The sequence below is a fragment of the Varanus komodoensis genome, unplaced genomic scaffold, assembly GCF_004798865.1.
Source record: "Varanus komodoensis strain SLA01 unplaced genomic scaffold, ASM479886v1 scaffold13_3, whole genome shotgun sequence".
NCBI lineage: Eukaryota > Metazoa > Chordata > Lepidosauria > Squamata > Varanidae > Varanus > Varanus komodoensis.
This window is the reverse complement of record NW_025335409.1, coordinates 6768414-6787123: the sequence shown is the minus strand read 5'-3', so window position 1 is coordinate 6787123 and position 18710 is coordinate 6768414. Positions and strand designations below refer to the sequence as shown.

The following is an 18710-nucleotide window of genomic DNA, read 5'->3' as shown; positions in this document are numbered from 1 at the left end:
GGTTGCTTTACCATTTTATAGCAGGAAGGAAGTTCAGTGTATTATTGCCAGTTGCCTGTTTTATGGATTGATGGATCAGCTTCAGCTGGGGTGGTGGTGGAGAAATGAAGCAAGCATTTCCCAGTGAGAGCAAATGTATTTATTCCCAGGTAAGTGTGCAGAGGATTGCAGTATTTGGTAGTATATTTACTAGATTAAGTAACCAGTCAGCTCATTTGTATGATCAACCTTTCCACCTTCACTCTTTCTGATTCTGTTCATACTTTAGCACTATGAAACTGAGCAACTAAAATACAGGCTAAATGATTTTTTTACAAATCATAACCAACAAAAATACAGAGCCTTATCAAACATGTAAATGTGAGTTTATTTTATATTTAAAATGTTTTACATTCACTTTCAGAGTGCTGCATTTTGTTGTTCTTGTTATATAAAACAGTAACAAAATAACATTTACATCCTTTTCTTCACTGTATTCCATGCATTGCTCCAAAAATGAATTTCAATCCATTAGCTTTAGCAGCTCAGTTCTTAAGTCCAAGAAACGCTCCAGTATTTCTGCCTTTCATTTCTCAGAAAGGGTCTCTCTGAATGCTTGAGTTTTTGATGCAGAGAATATTCCTTAAGCATACTTAGAATCTTTTGTTGCCCAGACTCCCCAAATTGCAATAAGGATAACCATGATGATAAGTGTATATAGCATCTGGATCATTGTTTGCTCATTTCCATTCCAGTGTTTACACCCACAAGAATTCTGCGTGTTCTCTCCAGTACTTGTGGGTGTTTTGGGCCTGTGAGCACGGAGACAGTGTATTCTGTCAAAACACAAAAAAAATCCTGTGATTTAGCAAGCACCTTTTGCCCACACTCCTAAACTTTAGGATATCATTTTACTGAGCACACTTGGGGACCAGCTTCTCAAAATGAACATGAAAATCCAGGGAATCTCCATTACAGAAAAATGGAAGGTAATGTTTGCTAGGGCTTTTTCCTGTGTTTAGGTTGGTGGTATACTCTTTGTGTATTTTAATTTTGGCAAACATGATTGATTTATTTGCAGATAAAAATAAATGATCCTCTTCTGCAAGCTCTGTCTGAAACTATCATACAGGATTTGAGAAAAGTGGCAAACTAGAAATGCGCCACTGGGTCCTAAGCATGTCTACTTGGAAGTAATTCCCAATGAGTTCAAAGGGGACTTGGCAGAAGGCATGCCTGCATAGGATTGTAGCTTAAATCCTTTATCTACAAGAACAGAAAAAAGCACACATTAATAACAGTACTTTCTGTTTGTTAATATTTTAAAGATGGATGTTCTTACTCTGTTGCCCCTTGGAATCTAGAATGAACTTAAGTTACAGTAGATTGCTATCTACAATAACTATTTATTCAACTTTGTTACGTGTTCCTTAAAGAATCTCATGTCAACACTGCCTTGTGTAAATACCTCTCCTGATCTTACTGTTCAGTAGAAACATGTTGTATTTTTGGCTCTGCTTCACTGTCTTGTGAGTCAAATAAGCAATATCTGTGGTGTCATATTTTAACTGGCAATCTAAAACCCCAAATCATTAAGCCCAAAGGCATAAATTCCATTGAATGTAATGCCTCTCCAATTTTTTCTCAGTGTCTGCTTAAGCAAGCTTTTTAGATTCTCCCTCTCATCCTCAAAGATACTTTCTTCTGAATCAACATGTCTAGGATGGGGCTAGACATCAAATCAAAGTTTTTTGAATGGAAACTGATAAGACATTTTCAGACATAGAAACTAAATAGATTTCAGCATTTGCTGTATTGGTAATTTGAGGAGCTACATTGAGTGGAATGCATGCAAACACAGGAGCTTCTCCTTTGAATCTTGCATTGTCTGTGCTCATTCCTGGCACAACATGAGCTTAAAGATGTTTACTTATATGTATGTTTAATGTTAAGGCACAAAAGGAAGCTTTGGGACTGATTTCTTTGCGGAAATAGTGCATGCATAAAGGTTTAACTCCCTTTCTTTAGAGTCTCAATCATTCCTTCCAGTCCAAATCTGACCCTCCAGCAGCTGCAATGTGCTAAAGTATACAGAGACAAAAGATCTGATAACAGTTCTCTGGAATCCTCTTGTTTGTGTCTTACTAGTATTGTGTGTGAGCTCTTCCCTGCATGCCCCAGTATCAAGAAACGAATAACACCCCCCAAATTCCCCGGACATGCTTCTCAACCTGCCCATTTCATACATGCGCATTCAATATAGGACCGTCCATCACATCCATACAATGTGCCCACCTTCCACTATCGGCGCCACTTACCAGCACCACTTACCTCCTGGAGGCGTTCATTCTTTCTTGATGGTTTGCGGTTGCACCCCTTCTTGCCCCAAAAGGCTGAAAGTGGCCTGGCAGTCTTGCTGACCTCAAATAAAGTTCTCCGTCTGCAGCAATAATGCTGCCCTTGCACGACTCAAAAAGGAATAAACAACGTAGAGCCCTAGGAAATGCTCCAGACCCTGATGCAAGGAACGAACATCTTCTTTCCCTCTGCTGGCTGCTCAGACCTTTATAAACAGAAGCCGTTTAAGACCCTGCCAAATGTGGAGCGGCAAGAGAAGCCCTCCCTGTTTGGCTGAAGTGTAATTGTCAGCACACACTGTTCTGTTTCAGTTCAACCTTGATGGCAAGCGAAAACATCTTTGGGCGATTGCCCTTTTTTAATGCATTCTGAGCATCTGAATGTCTCAATCCAGGAATGCATCAGTGGGAAAAGAGTGGGGAATCAACAGATCGTCCAGTTCGCTCCCAAGGCTCACAGTCATACTTCTGTTTGGGAGGTGTTCTTATTGTTGGTCACTTCACAAGTTAACTCTCAAGTTAGCAAGTCACCCACACTTGAGGGCCCTTTGCATTTTGCACAAAAGCATATTTCTGAGGTTCCCCCCACCCTTCCCCATGAAATGTGAAGGGTTAAGGATGTAACAGATAGTGCCAAAGTATCCCAGGCTCTGGTATTCTCTCCTCATTAGGTATGGTCAAAGTATCTGCCAATGTGTCTAGAATAAAAGGAAAGGAAGGCTACTGGTCACATTAACTCTTTGACAAGTTAAACCTCCTTTATTTAACCAGGCCTGTACAATTTGTGATCCAGCAAGCCAAATGAAGCCATTTATGGTGGCTTCACAATCCCAGGCAGGGTGAGGGGGAATGAAGACTTACAGAGTTCACAGTGGACTACCATAAATGGCTGGTGCCCTGTGTTCAGCTCAGTGATCCTAAACATATTTATTAGAAAGTGTTATGGATTTCAGTAAGCCCACTTACATGCTAGCAAGAGACTCAGGAGTTCAAAGAGCCTGCAAAGAGCAAAGTCAACTTTCTGCCACATTTTCAAGCCCAGTTCCAACACGGACAAATTCCGACACGCACATAGCTCTGTTGTTTTCCGCCCTTGTCTAATGGAAAGAAGAAAGATGAATAATCTTCACTCATCTCCTGTGCTTTCTTGTGCTTCTAGCTCCTGCTGAAACATGCATCGGTGTTTCCACACCAGCTAACAGCTGTCTTTGTAGGGTCTCAGAAACATAAGAAGAACTCTACTGGATCAGATCAGGAATCTACCTGGTCCAAAAGTCTGTTCACACAGCGGCCAACCAGCCAACTGTGGGAACCCTACAAGTAGGACATGCAAACAGGAACAGCCTCCCCCTTGTGCCTCCCAACAATTAGTATTCGGAGGCATTGTGTCTCTGATACCGGAGGCACTATGCAGTCATCCCCAGGCCTCTTGCCTGCACCATTCCTCATCCTAACTGCAGAAGCATGCATAGCCCCTGGGGGCATGTGATCCGCCACACTTCTGGATCTGCTGCCTGAAGTGGCAGATTCGTCCTGCTTCAAGAGTGGGCTGGCCCAGGCCATCATGACTGATAAACATTAACATTGTCCTTCATGAACAGGTCTTAAGAGGCACTGCCTTAGGGCACCCCACCCACACTGATAGGTTCACTTACTGAAATCTATTAGACTGAATTATAAAGCTGGAAGAGAGCCAACCCCATCTTATAACTGGAGGGGCAGGCAAGCTTGTACATCTGGGTAAGTGTATGTAGATACAAATATATGGGCAAAATTCCCTTCCTTTGGCTGACCAAAACTAAGATGCAGTTAAATGGTATCAGCTTTTATTTCTTGCTTTTCCCTTGTCCCAGAAATAAGCTTGCCAATTCTTGATTTCATAAATCACAGCAGCATAGAGTTTGACCAGTACGGAGAAAGATCTAGGCACACCATGTCCATTGTGGCTGAAATATGCAGAGCAAGAAGATGAGCCAGGACAAGATCTTATGGGTCAAAAACACAGACAAGACAGGCTCTGGCTCACAATGCTCTAACCGTTTTAGAATAGGGCAGGGCATACGCAGCGTCTGTCCAAATGTGGAATGTGTTTTTCAGATCCCAGCACTGAATATAATTGTTGTGGTGGCAAAAATCCAGTTGACAGATACTGCAACAAAAAGGAGAATTTCTACGTGGTAGGATTTGAAATGGGCATAAATCCACATAAATACATGCGTACATCCAAAATATATGGGTGCGGATTCCTACTCTATTTCACAGGCTCTGACAAGCTCAAGAAAAAGGATAACCGTTGCTCTAACAGTCCACATGGTGGGAAGTGAATTTTGAGCCTAGGGAAAAATAATAGTCCATGAGACATTTTTTTCTTTTTTTTTTTTGGTGTTATGTTCACTGACTTGGATCCAGCCCTGGTCATATTTGGAATAGTCTTGTTGAAATCAATGAGACCTAAGTTAATCCTGAATTAAGTCAATTGATCTCAGTGGCTCTCTATTCTATAACCAAGTATGTATTCAATGGAGTAAAACGTGCTACTCCACCTCCGTTTTGCCACATGGTTGCTGAACCAGGAGTACGGAAGTAGCTACACGGGGCTGGCCTAGCCGACACAGGGCAGAGTGGGTCTTCTCGTGAGTTTGTGCTCTCTCGTGCTCTGTTATTCCCACCCTCCCACAGAACTCAGCAGCACTGCTTTGCCAGCCGACCTTGCACCATCCCACGGCCCCGCCTTCACACCTTCCTGCTTTCCTCATTCTCCACACAGGCCTGCTACACTTTCAGCATGAAAATTCACCTGTTCTGGCTCGTCTTGGATAAAGGAAGAAAACAGGAAGAAACACTGCACTTCTGCTCATATTTTTTGGGGAGGCAGGGGAGAAATGTATGTCAGGTTTGCCTTTCCATTGCCAAAGTAAAAGAAACTATTGAAGGACAGTTTTTCTTCCTTTCCAATAGGAATTCAAAGGCCATTATACTGCCCTTTATCATAGCTGGTTCTTCTTGGCTCCTGCAAACTTAGAATAGCAGCTCCAAAATGTTCTGGCATTTCTGCAGCACACATTTGCAGCAAAAACAAACACTGTTCCCTCACTTAATACCATGAAGGAGAGGGCTGGTGCAATGGACTCAGGGTGATGTGCGCATACATGACTGGGTAACAAGTATACTTTAGGCTTGCAAAGTTGGGAGAAAATGCTTAATGGTTCACACAAGATATAAAAAGCCATGACATTTCAAACTCAGTGAGATTATCCATGATTATTTTTCATTAAAACAATCCATCTTCCACTCCTCTTTCTTGACAGTCTTGAGTGCAAAAGGAGTCATTTTTCAGCTCAATAAGAAACTGCAAAGATTACCTGGAACAGAGCCAAGATCCCAAGATGAAATGGATATGATATTCATGTGAGCATCTCCGTTCATATTATTACTCAGGGCAATTGTATGAAATGGGACATGATGGACTGTGGATTTGGTGGCTCACTACAGAGCTTGTGCTCTTATTCTGGCTTAGACTTAGAGCCAGGTTAAGCACAGTGGCAACAAATATGGACCACTGGTTCTCCAGTTTCTTATGGAGCCATAAACTCTCTCACTGCTATGATACAAGCTGTAAACTCAGCTGCAGCAATCCCTAACCATCTGTAATATTCAGATAACAATAATACCTACAGAGTCCTTATAATGTTTACTGAGACACTGCATGCAAAGCTTTTTGTGAGCCCAGAGTGAAATAAAATTGCAAATATGTTCGGAGGATCCTGGAAATAGCAACAGAAAATAATGGTTAAGCTATTATTGTTAAGCATTGTTTTCAATATATATTTAATTCACTACTGTGCAAACTTGCTTTCCCCAGTCGTCATCATAGTTTGAGCCTGAATATGAGGGCAGAGGTAAGATTTCTTGGCATTTAAGAGTCATGAGTGTTAAGTTCTCGTTGTAAGTTCTATATAATATCTCTGTGAATTGGCTGTTTTATTTTCATTAGTTCCTGCTCCCTCTGAAATACTTGCTACCTGTTCTTTGCCATTGCAAAGTAGTGGACAGAAATTGGCTGCAGTCCTGTATTCACAGACTTATTAGGGAGTAAGGCCTCTTGAGCTCATGGGACTTCTGAGTTAACATGCTCGAGATTTTACTGCAAGAAAGTTTGACACACTTCCTAGGTAGCTAAGCACCATGGGTACTTTTGCTAGAATGCATGGGTTTGTACCATAATTAACAGTTCACTGGGACTGGGATCTTCTCACCTCCACTAATCTAATTGCAGTGATTTTTAAAAGATACTTTATTTAAATACTAATCTAATAAGAGATACAAAGATAGTGCATGCATGCATTAAATGGATCCATAATGCACACAATCCATATTGGCATCCATATTCCTTATGTCCATATTTGTCAGTTTTCCCCTATTAGAAATCTACTCATTTCCTGGAAAAAAATGTAGAAAGGTAGCTCACCTTTGCACTGATCTTCAAAAAATAAAAAAGGCGTTTTAAGTTTAACTATTGGACCATCCTATTTCAATCTCACAAGCCAGGATCACAGTTCAATTAAGCCTAGGCGACCAGTTAATGTGCCAGCAGGGGACGCTGTGGATGAGCTGGCGAACAAAGACTCCTTCTCTTGAGAGTTCCCGAACTCAATCGAAAGAGATTTTTGACGTCTCTATGGTGAGTTTCCTCAGCGAAAGGAAGAAACCACAAACTACAAGTCCCACAATGCTCCACAGCGGGATGGGGGGCAGAGTGGATTCTTCGCAGGGTTATAGACTGTGAGCGTTATTTAAATTCTCCAATGAGAAGGAGCTGCCTGGTTCACGAAGGCGGAGCTTCCATTTTCAAATGGGATCGCGGCAGTAGTTTGAAGGGCTTTTTTCGTCTCGGCTGTTGGGGCGACGCTCAGGAGGGCCTGAGGGGGGAAGTTAAGCGACCGCCCCTGGGGAGGAGGGTGAATCTCAGTGTCATCGGCGCTTGGAGGGGGGCAAGTGGCAAGGCGAGTTTGGCGCACGTGTGAATGGTCCATGAGGATCCGCTGAAAGGTATCCGGTTTGGGGTTGCGTGTCGGGATGTCGTTCGTGCATGCAAATCTTAGGTTCTAAGCTTTGTATGTACTGGAAGAGGCGTGTATAGAAAGGATTTATTATAAATCATTTTAGCTAGGAACATAACTGGATCTCTACCAAAGAAACGAGCGGGCTCTTGCCTGCAGGTTGCACTCTTCTCACCAGCGTTTCCCTCACTAATGAGGAAGATGCAGTTTGCGTATGCTGGGAGGATGTTTTTTTGAGAGCAAAGTGCTCGCTCGTGAAGCTTGGCTCAAATCTCAGCAATGAACGTCCGATGCAATCTTCATAAAAGCATTAAAATGGGGAAATATTGTTATTGGACAGAAAAGCAACTTTTAAGTTGCATAGTAGTGTTAGTATTGAATGCAACAAAGGCTTCAGCGATGGCAGGACCTTCACTAACTTAATTCAAAACTTGCTGGGGAGAGAGGGTTCAAGTTGCACAATGTATGTGCATGCACAAAGGTATCCAAAAATTCTGGACTGAAATAAGAGATTCAGACAATAAACTATGGGAAGTCCATCTTTATTCTGCTTGACTTCTTAACTTATTGGGTTTGACTTGCCCACCTGTGCAATACTTTTTCCTATACTATGCTTCCCCCACCCATCACTATAAATTAGCCTATAGAAGTTGGATTATATTTGCCACAATTGGAGATGAGAAATATGATGAAGCATATCCAATAAAACAGGACTGCTTTTTCGCCATATTGTCTAATCCATCTTGTGCATTCATAGCTCAGCACGAACACACCGTTATTGTTTTTTTTTACAGTATATGCAGAGTATTCCTTGGTCTTCCATCCCATTTAGAGAGAAAGGATCCTTACCGAGTTTGATGTGGATATACAAGATTTCTAAATGTAGCACAGCAGCTCCTTGAACTGGCAAGAAGTGTAATTGGTGCTGGTTTGGATTTTTGATAAACCTTTGGTGACTACATGGCTGCTTGTACTTCAAGTTAACTTTAGTCCTTGTCTTGCAGTTATACCATGGAAGAAGGAAAAATAATTTTGCAATCAGAAGCCACACCCAATCAGTGCATGAAAAATGGTAGGTAGTAAAATCATGGACAACTCCCAGCAATTTTTACTGTTAGCCATACTGGATGAAGCTGATGGGAACTGAAGCCCAAAAACTCTGGAGGGCACCAGTTGTGGAAGCCAGTCCTACACAGTCCAATGCACAGTCTGTTCCAGCTCGCTAGCTAAACATTGTGACTTGCAGCAATCTGCCCATGTGAATTTACCACACTGGTGGTCAGTAGAATCAGCTTTGGCAATGGCTTAGAAAAGGGCTGAAGCTCCATGGTAAAACACCCATCTTGCATGCAGAAGGTTCCATGGTAAAGCCCCAGCATTTTCAGGTAGGCATGGAAAAACCATCTGCTGTCCTTGAAGGTCACTGCTAGTCAGTGACAGACAATGCTGGACCAGAAGAACCAATGAATGGAATCAGTGTGAGGTAGCTTCCTGTTCTTCGTCGTGGCCTCTGTGCATCACACAAATGGGTGCTGCGCCTGCGCAGTGCCTATGGCCAGGAGACCGATAGCTAACAGTTTGGCGGGAAAACTCCGCTCCCCTCCCCCCAGCAGTATATATGGAGCGGAGTGTCCGCCATTTTCCAGTCTTTGCGACTGCCTTTCATTGTGCCGTTTTCGCTCTCGCTCTGACCCTTTCTCATTCTCTTCCACATTTTGTGATTCTTCCTTCTTTCCAAGTTATATTCCAAGTTGTATACTCCCTCTGATAGTTCTCATTGCTCTCGTTCGTTCACTTTCTTCTACTCTCTTCCTAAAAAAAAAAAATAAAAAACCAAAAAAATTATATTCTCCCTTTGCACTATTGTCTTTTCTTTTCTATGATGTTCAAGTTACCTGTTGTACGGGCAAAGGAGGAAAATATAGATCCAGTCTCATCCTATCCTTGCTCCCACTTGATGTAGAGATGAATGATTAGGTCTATGCACACAGTACCTGATCCAAAAAGGCATCTAATGTGGTGGTGGTGGTGGTGGTGGTGGTGGTGATGATGATGATGATAATTATACAAGGAAACCTTTGGTACAGCACATCCTTTCAAGATGAGACTATATGCTAGAGATTATTTCTGTGATCTGTTTTGACAGAGTAAAATAGTTCTTGTTAGAGAGATCCTCAGCAGAAGCTGAAATCTCAGCATGGCAAAGGGGAATATGGCAAAATGCTAAGGGCAGAAAAATGTCAGTACTAATAATCGTATTAGCAATAAAGTGTGTCATTGTAATTCCAGACTTGCCCCTCCTTACTGATGAAAAATTTGACTTTGATCTTTCACTGTCTCCTACAAGGTAAATGGATTATCTGAATTAAAGCCATTATTAAAGAGCAAAAGATTTGCAGGTGTTTGACTTGCTTGTTATCTGTATTCTAGTGAAAATGAAGATGAAGTGTTTGTGGGACCAATAAGTCACAAAGAAAAGTGCATTGCTGTGTCTCTTGACTCCCCAAAAGAGCCTGAAGATAAACTTACACCCTCACGTGCGGATACAGTCACATGGAGCCCACTCGCTGGAGAAAAATTTGTGGAAATTTTCAAAGAAGCTCACTTGGTAGCCCTCCAGCTGCAAAGTGGGAGCAAAATCAAAAAGAATGCTGGCTACCTGGAAGAAAAAAAGACTGAGAATGTTGAAAAATTTGTGCAAGAATCAAGGTCAAAACTGAAAATGCTTGAGAAAGGGTTGGAGATAAATAAAACTCCCAAGGAGATAAAGAGAGAGACATATTGTGTATCTGAAAGCTCAGTCTGCCAGCTCCCACCTTTACTTCAGAAACATTCCAAGCATCCTTTCTCAGCAATGGGCAACTGTCCTTCTCCACAAACACCTCAAAATACTTCTAGCCCAGGTGTAGTGAATAAACGACCACAAATGCCAGCTACTCCTTCAGCCCAAGGAAAGGGGGACAAAAAAGCAAATGTATTTCAGACTGGAAGAAAATCAACTGCATTTGGCAATAACAATTGCTTAGCGGCAGGACAGGTAATGATTATTTTTCCTTTAAGCTACCTTAAAGCGGAAAGGATTCTATAAAGAATAGGTTTTTCCCCCGTTTGCAGCATTTCACAAAGAATCACTAATCCCAACTATTGAGGTTCATTGGCTTGCATCCAGAACGCTAAATCTTTAGAAATGAAATACTTGATTTGATATTCCATTTTATTAAATAATCTAAAAGTGGCTGATAACTAATATTAAGTACTGATAGGCCTAAATCCCATGTTAGGATATGATATACTTTGTTACTCACTTAAATGTCTATTGCTGCTTCTGTAGGAATGCCCCCAGCCAGAGGGGGTTGACTGGGGGTTGGGTGGGTAGGTGGGGAAGTCCTCCGTGGAGATGGGGACATGGCCCTTGAAAGCTAGAAAATGCTGGGCTAAGAGAAAGTGGAAGAGAACCAGAGGGAGACTTGAACAGGGATGGGGCTTATTACCAGCTCTTTTCTGGTAATGAGCCAGCTGATCTCTTGCAGTGTCCTTCCCTTCACTTCAGCAGACCTTGAAGGTGCTGCAGATCATCGCTTTCTACATCTTCAAGATCTCTCCAAATGTCCTCTCTCAGTCTAAAACTGCAAGGCCAAGATGTCACATGGTCTGCCAGGATGGGATGAGCTCGGGAAGAGAGCTCTGCCTTCAGCAGGAAAGGGAACTAGGACAGAGAAGCAGAAGTCAGTGGTATGTGGTCAGTCTCCAGGAGAAAGAGCAGTTAAACTAGTTACCACTTAATGCATCCAGCTTAGAATACTTAGGAACAGCCTCTCCCATATTCCAGGTTCTGAGTTCATCTCATGAGGCCAGCTCGCCAGCCCTGGCAGGTTCACAGAGTCATGTTCAGAACTTGGCCTTAAAAGAAATGCTTCTCTGCTGCAGCTGTTTGCGCATTCAGCTGTGATTCATCAAGTGGTGTCTTTTGGGGGGAGCAGGAATAAATGGGCTCTGAGAGTGCTAAAGGTCTTCTTTATCTTGGTGGGTGATGTGACTTTCAGAAGCTAATCTGATTCTCTTTAATGGAGAGGTTGGTTACAGCCAGATAGGATGCCTTAATTGAATGAACGAAAGACCCTGAAGCTCTTGTTTCTCTCTGTTTTCCTTGCAGCTAAGACAAGGGAAACTACATAGCAGTTCCAGCAGGAATTATTTGAACAGTATGGGGTCATCTGAAGACCTTCTGTCCGACAGATCGAGTATTGCTTCCGATGCAGGAGACGTGACCTCCTGTAGCAATTCTTTGGTCCAAGACAAGCGCAATCTTCCCACTCCTAGCAAGGTGTAACTTCTACCTCCTTGTTAGCTGACTTCAGATGTCACCAGGACCTTATATTTTGCTATCCTACCAGGAAGCCTTTCTACTTCCTTCCTGGAGAGGGATAGGCTTAACTAACAGTCCAGTGATATAGGAATGTGAAACCTCAGACCTGGGTGGGGGGTTCATGTTGCCCCCCTCCCTATGGGGAGCGATTCAGTAAATTGCTGAATTTACTGCTGAAATCAATGCAGGAGCAAAGAATCAGGGCTGTTGTGCGAAAAGGAGGCCTGTGGGGGCAGGTGCCTCGTTTTCAGCAGAATCCTGCTTCTAGCAGGGGCAGGGTTTTGCTCTCAAGCAATGTTTCTGCGGTGTTGGTGCTTCCGGGGCAAATTCTCAGTAGTTGTGTGTGTGCATGCAGCATGCAGGCTGTGAGCAGCCCGTCTTGTCTTAGAGTAATGGAATTTTCTCTGAAACAGCCTGATCCCGCGCTGTTGAATGAAAGGGGCTCTGTTTGCCACTGAGGAATGGCATGAGCGAGCAGGTACTAAGAGCATATTCAACCAAAATATACCCTGGTAAATTGAAAGCTTGAAATGACTGATCTACAACAAAATAAATAGCTTTAAATTTGAAGAAAAACATCAACATGTGGTTGCAGGAACATTAAAGCTAGAAATGCAGCTTTATCTTACAAATGTATTGTGAGTAGGAATGCCAGTTGATCAGTAGGGGAATGATGTAGGGAACTGGATGTTTTTAACTAATATCTATCTCTATCTTTGCAGCTGGGGATAAATATGAGGCCACTGAAACCTAATGTCCACATGCGGAGAAACACGTCTTCGTCATCGTCCTCTCTTTCCAGCATGAACTCAAGTTTGAATTCAAGTTTGTCCATCTCTCCTAAAAGAGGAAATGGTAACAAATCCTAGATTACTCCTGGTTAGTTTGAACTAACTTTAGTTAGAACAAATGGCAGTTTCCTGAATTAGCATGTAATGTGAAGTTTGTGTTTTTCAAAATTGAAAGGAAGATTGTTATCTTCCTTTTACTCGTGGACAATGGGGTAGTAGATGAACGTGATAATTGCCAGAACCATCTAAATCATGGTTTAGATCATCAAACCAGACTGGGAAAACACTGAGCTGTTTGTGAAGGACAGAACAGTATATGAGATAACAGTGAAAAATAAGGAACTGTGCGCATATTCTGGAAATTAAGGTCATGTCAAAATGACCACACTATGAGAGACCTTAGGATTTATATTTTTAGCAGCTCCTGATTTGTGACACTTTATGGTGGAATTGTATCTCTGACTATAATATATATAGAGCTTCTTCTGTTAGTGACCAGTAGGATCATGTTTATGGAATTTGCAGTTTTAAGGGGTAAGAGCACTCTACTCTTGAAAGCATCTTCGTGTAGTTTGCTCTGGTTACACTTTTAATAGGACCATAAAAAGCCACAAATAAAGATGAAAGCCATAAATATTCTGATGCATGAACAGTGGCCAAAATGCATCAGCTGTGCAGTTACATCTGAAACATAGGTGTCTGATTTAACATCTGTGCTCACTAGATTAAACAGTATCAAAATTCTCCTCTGACTTATGTATCATCCAATATTTTTTCAAACAGTTTTCAAGGATGCCAAGGCAAATATGCTGAGGCCTCAAAATGCTGCTGTTAGAACTGTGTGCATTTCTGGGCTCTGTAAACAGACATTAACCACTCGTCTTGCTGCACCAGTAGACCAAAGTGGATAGTTAGTTTGTTTACTTATTTGGGATTCTTATATGCCGCCCCATTCACATAAGTCTCGGGGCAGCTTCCAACAAATAAATAACAATACAAATATATAAAAACTAGAAACACCCAGGCAGTAAGTTAAAACAATAAATAAATTAACAATTAATTAAAATAACGTTTAAATAAAAAGGTCTTGGCCTGGCGCTGTAAAACAAATGACGGCGGCGCCAGGCAGACCTCTCTCGGGAGCGTATTCCATAAGTGGGGCGCCACCGCAGAGAAGGCCCTCCGGGTACTCACCCTCCTAATATCTTTCACGGAGGGTTCCCGGAGAAGGGCCTCTACCACCGATCTCGGGGGGCGGGAGGGGAAGTATGGACGCAGGTGCTCCTTTAGGTGACCAGGTCCCAAGCCGTTAGATGATCACACTCTCTTGTAATAGCTGCAGTCTGCTAGGGAGAACACTTTCCTTTATACCCGGATGTCTCTACAAACACCTCTCTGCTGCTTCAAACCCTTTCCCAAAACTCACTGCTCAGTCCTTAAGGTGAACGGAAAACAAGCCTAAGCACATCTCCCTATTCATCTTGTGGGAGGGCCAGTGGCTTCAATTCAAAGTTTAATCTTCTTGCAGTAAGGACTTTGCTTTTGTGAATACTGTAAAGAACTGGGTGCATTGATAGTACATGAGAGACAGACAAATTTCACTTATTTTCTTGCTCAAACAGGTGTTGCTTCAAAAGCTCCTGCAAAGGGTTCTCGGCTCTCCTCTAGTACAAGCAAGAGTTCAGTGGTGAGACCCATGAAAGCGTTATCCACAGTTTCCCATTCTGAGGCATCTGGAAAGCATCAAAGATCTACAGGTGCGGCTACTAAAGGAAGTCCTCCTGTCAGCTCACCGAAGCATAAAGGTACTCGCACATCTGAAACTTCAGGCAGTGGTATTCCAAGAGAGGGCTCCGATCAGAATCTTCAGAAACTGTTACGGAAAAGCATAACAGGGAGCACAAGATCATATTCAAGTCCAATGCTCAAAAGTAAAACGGTGCCTCCAGTCTTGAAGGAAGGTAAGGACATTGCTCTTACTGAAGCAGTGAGAATACACTAGCATGCCTTGTCTTCTGTAAAGTGCCTACTCTGCTTTTATAGGTATTTTTTTATGCTGTGTATAATGTGGAGAAGGGCTGAATCGAGGGCTTTGATGTTCTCATTCTGGGAAAGGTTGATCTAACTGCTGGAATTGCTCATTTTCCCCCATAGATAAACTTTCAGGAAATGTAGCCGCCAGAGTACTGCAACCATTTGAGTTTGGAAGGTAATATTCTATGTGATATCCACCTGACCCCCTTTGCAAGTGTCTATCCATCTGCTCTTGAACTGAATTCTAGGCACAGGAAGTAGAAATATAAAGGCAGCTTGGAGATTTGCTCACCTTCCATTCAAGAAGTCCCAGGAGGTTTCATACTTCTAGATGCTGTAGTAACTATGAAAAGCTTCCCACAAGCTTGTCTCTTGGGGCACTTTGAGACCTCAGCAGTCCTGGATGAATTCCCCAAGCCCATTTGTAGGTGCAAATTTTTTGAGCTGCAGCTGGCAAGAATGGGCTGGGTCCCATTGCTGGTTCAAATGCGTGCTTGGTAATCTATATGCCACAATGTTGTCTTTATGTCCTAATGGAGTTTATGTGGAACTCCTCAGTTGCACATGAGTAGCAAGCTTGGGTTTGAGAATTCTGTGTTGCCGGAGAAATAGTTTAGAAATAGAAATGTGTGCAACCCACATATAGGCAAATCATTGTTTAAATCTGATTAGCTTTCTGCTTAGCAACCCCATCTTGTGGTGCCCTGGCCTCTGGAAGTAAAATTTGTCAATGCAGACATTACTCCAAAGATTATTCCAACCATAACTGGTTGATGTCAAGTGCATCTTTGGGCTCTAAATACTGCTTTAAGTACCTCTCTTAAAAGATATTTTATTTGCTTCTGTGGCAATCTTCTTGCACGGAAAAACACATCCCTTAACCTATTGTGCAATGACTTGAGTTTTAGTCAGTTCTAAATTTGGGATAAAGTTAAATGAATTGAGTTGGTTTAATGCTTATCACAGCAGTCTGAGTGGCTTGCTGTTTGACTGCATTAGAGAAAAGCGTTTGGGGTACCTTTAATTGTAATCTGAGCACTCTTTTAGAATAAGAATTTCAGTTCTAAACTTCTAACGTGCTATGTAACCTTCTAGCAATGTTGCGCTTACCCCTCGCGTCAAACAATCAGAAGACTGCACAGTGTCGAATTCTATTTTTACTGCAAAAGCTGCTTTAAGGACTCCAGCCTGCAATAGGCAGTCCGGACTGCCTACACCCGTTGGTCGGCGTATGTCGGGAATTCCAACGTTGACCCCCAAAACTGTGTCCAGATTGACATCTTCTCCCAGACCTGTAGCTCCGTGCCAAGTCTCCAGTGTGCCTTCTAAAAAGACTGCAGCCGCTAGGTAATATGGTTGGCTTAAAAAGCTAGCAGTACCCTGGCCTTTTCTTGCTTGCCTAGCTTCACATTCCCTTCTTCTCTGGGCAGTGGGCTGACCCATGATTTCAGGGAAAGTCAATACAGGCAAGAGCCTCTGAGTGCCATACAATGGGAGCCTGGGTGACCTTAGGCCAGAATCCAAAATGCTCAGGCAGTTGTGAGAGACACTGCAGTTGGATTTCTGTTGCCTTAAAAGGAATTTTTATGAAATCTCACCATCAGCCCAGATGACACAGACTTTTGAATGGCACCTTATTGATGTTGCATATTTTCTGCAATCTTTTAATTAAATCTTGGGTGAAGTAGCCCCTTCTATGCATAAAACTTGCTATGGCTGAAACATGTGTCTATAATTCAGATTATAGTATTGAAAATATGTATTTGCCCCTCAATCTGTGAACCCTGAGTCAAGCAGAATTTGGAACAGTTTTTTACTGTAGCTTGTATACCCTTTTGAAAATATGTACTCCTTATGGTGGCACTTAATTATTTACACCTGAATTATTTTAAGTTGTTTTAAAAATTCTTATGCATGTCCTTATCTAGTTCAAAATGGGTAAAGGAGAAAAAAACCCAGATGACTTCTAGCTCATCTTCTACGGAGGAAGACTCGTCTCTGCAAGTTGTACCAATTGCACTTAATTTTTCACCAGAGCAGCCTTCAGTAGAAAAAGAACCAGACTTTTCTCTAAAAGAGAAATCAGCTGAAGAAACAGCATCTAAAGAGGTAAGCTCCAGCCTGTGGACCACCCTGAGAGTGAGACTGTTGGGCAGAATAGAAATGTTATATATAAAATAAATTATCTATGCTTTGTCAAAAATGTGAAGTATCTTCAGAAATTACTGCTACAAATGCTACTTGTTTTCAAATGAAACCAGATGTGCTGCTGCCCTCTAGTGCCATTTTTCATAGTTTGTAGCTGTTTCTGAGTTTCAGTAAAGCAAAGGCTTTGAGGGTTTATTTAAGCTTCTAGATTGCACCTCTTGAAGACAGCTTGGTATTAAAGCTTTCCAACTGGTTCAGAATGCTTAAGGTACATTCATTTGAACAGTAGCTATGCTGACAGTTTTCAGTGCCTGCCTCCAAATATCACTGGGCAATTTTGCATTCAAGTTTGGGCAGCTTTTAAGAAAAGCATTTAGGCAGCTCTTCATCTGGTGAGCCTCTTAAAGAGACTCCCAAATGAGCTTTTCATGAGCAGCAAAATATAAATACGTTGGTTTTTCAGGATGGTAAGAATGGCTGTACTAGCGGCTGTCAAAATTCTACAGGTTTTTAAACTGTCATTCATAAAGCACAGTAAATAAGTAGGCAACTTCTTAAATGGTATTTTCTCTCTCTCTCTCTCAGTGCTTACTGATCGATATTGGAATAAATGAAACACCTGTTGCAATCCAGGAATGTGAAAACAAACCTCTAATTGATCTCTTTAACACTCCTGAAGCTAAAGTTCCTGTCCTGAAGACTACAGGACTGGTAAGGCATATGATCTGAATGTTGCTCGCATGCAAGTGTGATGGCTGCAGGATAAAAGTTTGTAAAGCTGTTTTCATTTGTACATTTGGATCATTTGGATTTAGCATCTGTACAAGTACCAGATGGCATACTTTTAAAGTACATGCAAATACCATAAAGTGCATGTGATGGTGAAGAGCATTCATTCAGACTCTGATGAAGGTCTGGTATTAGCAGGCTATTAAAATATAAATATTTGAATTTAATGTGACTGTGTGGGACCTGTTCACAGAAACAAAAATGCTGTCATAGCAAATGTGGTCTTGATACTCCAAGAGTGTAAAGATTGGGTTAATCATATCCTGACATCTTTTCTCTTGTCTAGCTAATAGATTTGAGCTCTCCTCTCATCAGACTGAGTCCTGAAGGAAATAAAGAAAACTTGGATTCTCCTCTTCTGAAGTTCTGATCTTGTGAACTACCTTTCAAACTGGAATTTTTGTATGTTTGATAACTAGTACGTCTCACTGGGCTGTGGGCTGGAAAAAGACTTGAAATTGCATGAAACTTTAACTGTGAACCTTTGATACAACGGAGAGTCAAGTGAATTGTAAAATTGTTCAAAACAAATTCTAGAAGTTTCTCTAATGTCGTAAACTATAATAAAGTATAGATTTTATATATTAATAATGCATGTTCATATAATATTGTGCAAGATCCACTCTAGATGAAGAAGATAGCCACAAATAAAATCCAGCAGACTGGAAATGTGAATATTTGTTGAACATTGTGGACTCCAGATTGTGACTAAATAACTATCAGAGTAGCCTGTTGAATGCTCTGACAGTATTCTGTAAAGGTTACTTGAAGCAGAATTAATCTGTCATATTGTAGTGTTTATACCATTCAATTTCCCATAAAACAAAGCCTTCTATAACACTGCCTACATTGCTCATAAATCAAAATTCTGGACAAGTTGGGAAGCTTTGATACAAAAGAAGGTCTTGTTCGTATGAGTATAAGCATTGGAGAACATCCAATATTGGTCTGATTTAAGAACCATTAATTTCAGTGTGTTAAGTAGGACCAATGAGATGCAAGCCAATGTAGAAAGGAGTATGCAGGATTGGATTTTTTTATCAATTGCATAAACTTGACTTTCATGGAAATAGCAGTTCGATCCACAGGAATAAACTATTGGACCTAAAAGGCTTCCTTTACCATAATCCCTATGGTTTGGCTTCATGGGGTGCAGAGAATGACATGCAAATACAGTGATACCTTG

The 18710-nt window shown here is 41.6% G+C and overlaps 1 protein-coding gene across 1 annotated transcript; it reads left to right on the top strand.

Moving 5' to 3' along the window:
* The first annotated feature begins 8216 nt into the window (after positions 1–8216).
* Positions 8217–18520, top strand: GTSE1 (G2 and S-phase expressed 1). Its single transcript, XM_044423474.1, has 11 exons — positions 8217–8468; positions 9686–9743; positions 9827–10433; positions 11550–11720; positions 12485–12617; positions 14176–14514; positions 14708–14762; positions 15683–15934; positions 16516–16696; positions 17321–17446; positions 17811–18520. Exons 1-11 carry the CDS (start codon positions 8408–8410, stop codon positions 17892–17894), a joined length of 2067 nt encoding a protein of 688 aa, XP_044279409.1. The 5' UTR covers positions 8217–8407; the 3' UTR covers positions 17895–18520.
* The last annotated feature ends 190 nt before the right edge of the window (positions 18521–18710 follow it).

Coding starts and splice junctions, on each gene's coding strand:
- GTSE1 (XM_044423474.1), top strand. CDS start 8,408: ATGGAAGAAGGAAAAATAATTTTGCAATCAGAAGCCACACCCAATCAG. Junction 14,515..14,707: donor GCCTCCAGTCTTGAAGGAAG/GTAAGGACATTG, acceptor TTTCCCCCATAG/ATAAACTTTCAGGAAATGTA. Junction 17,447..17,810: donor TCCTGAAGACTACAGGACTG/GTAAGGCATATG, acceptor TCTCTTGTCTAG/CTAATAGATTTGAGCTCTCC.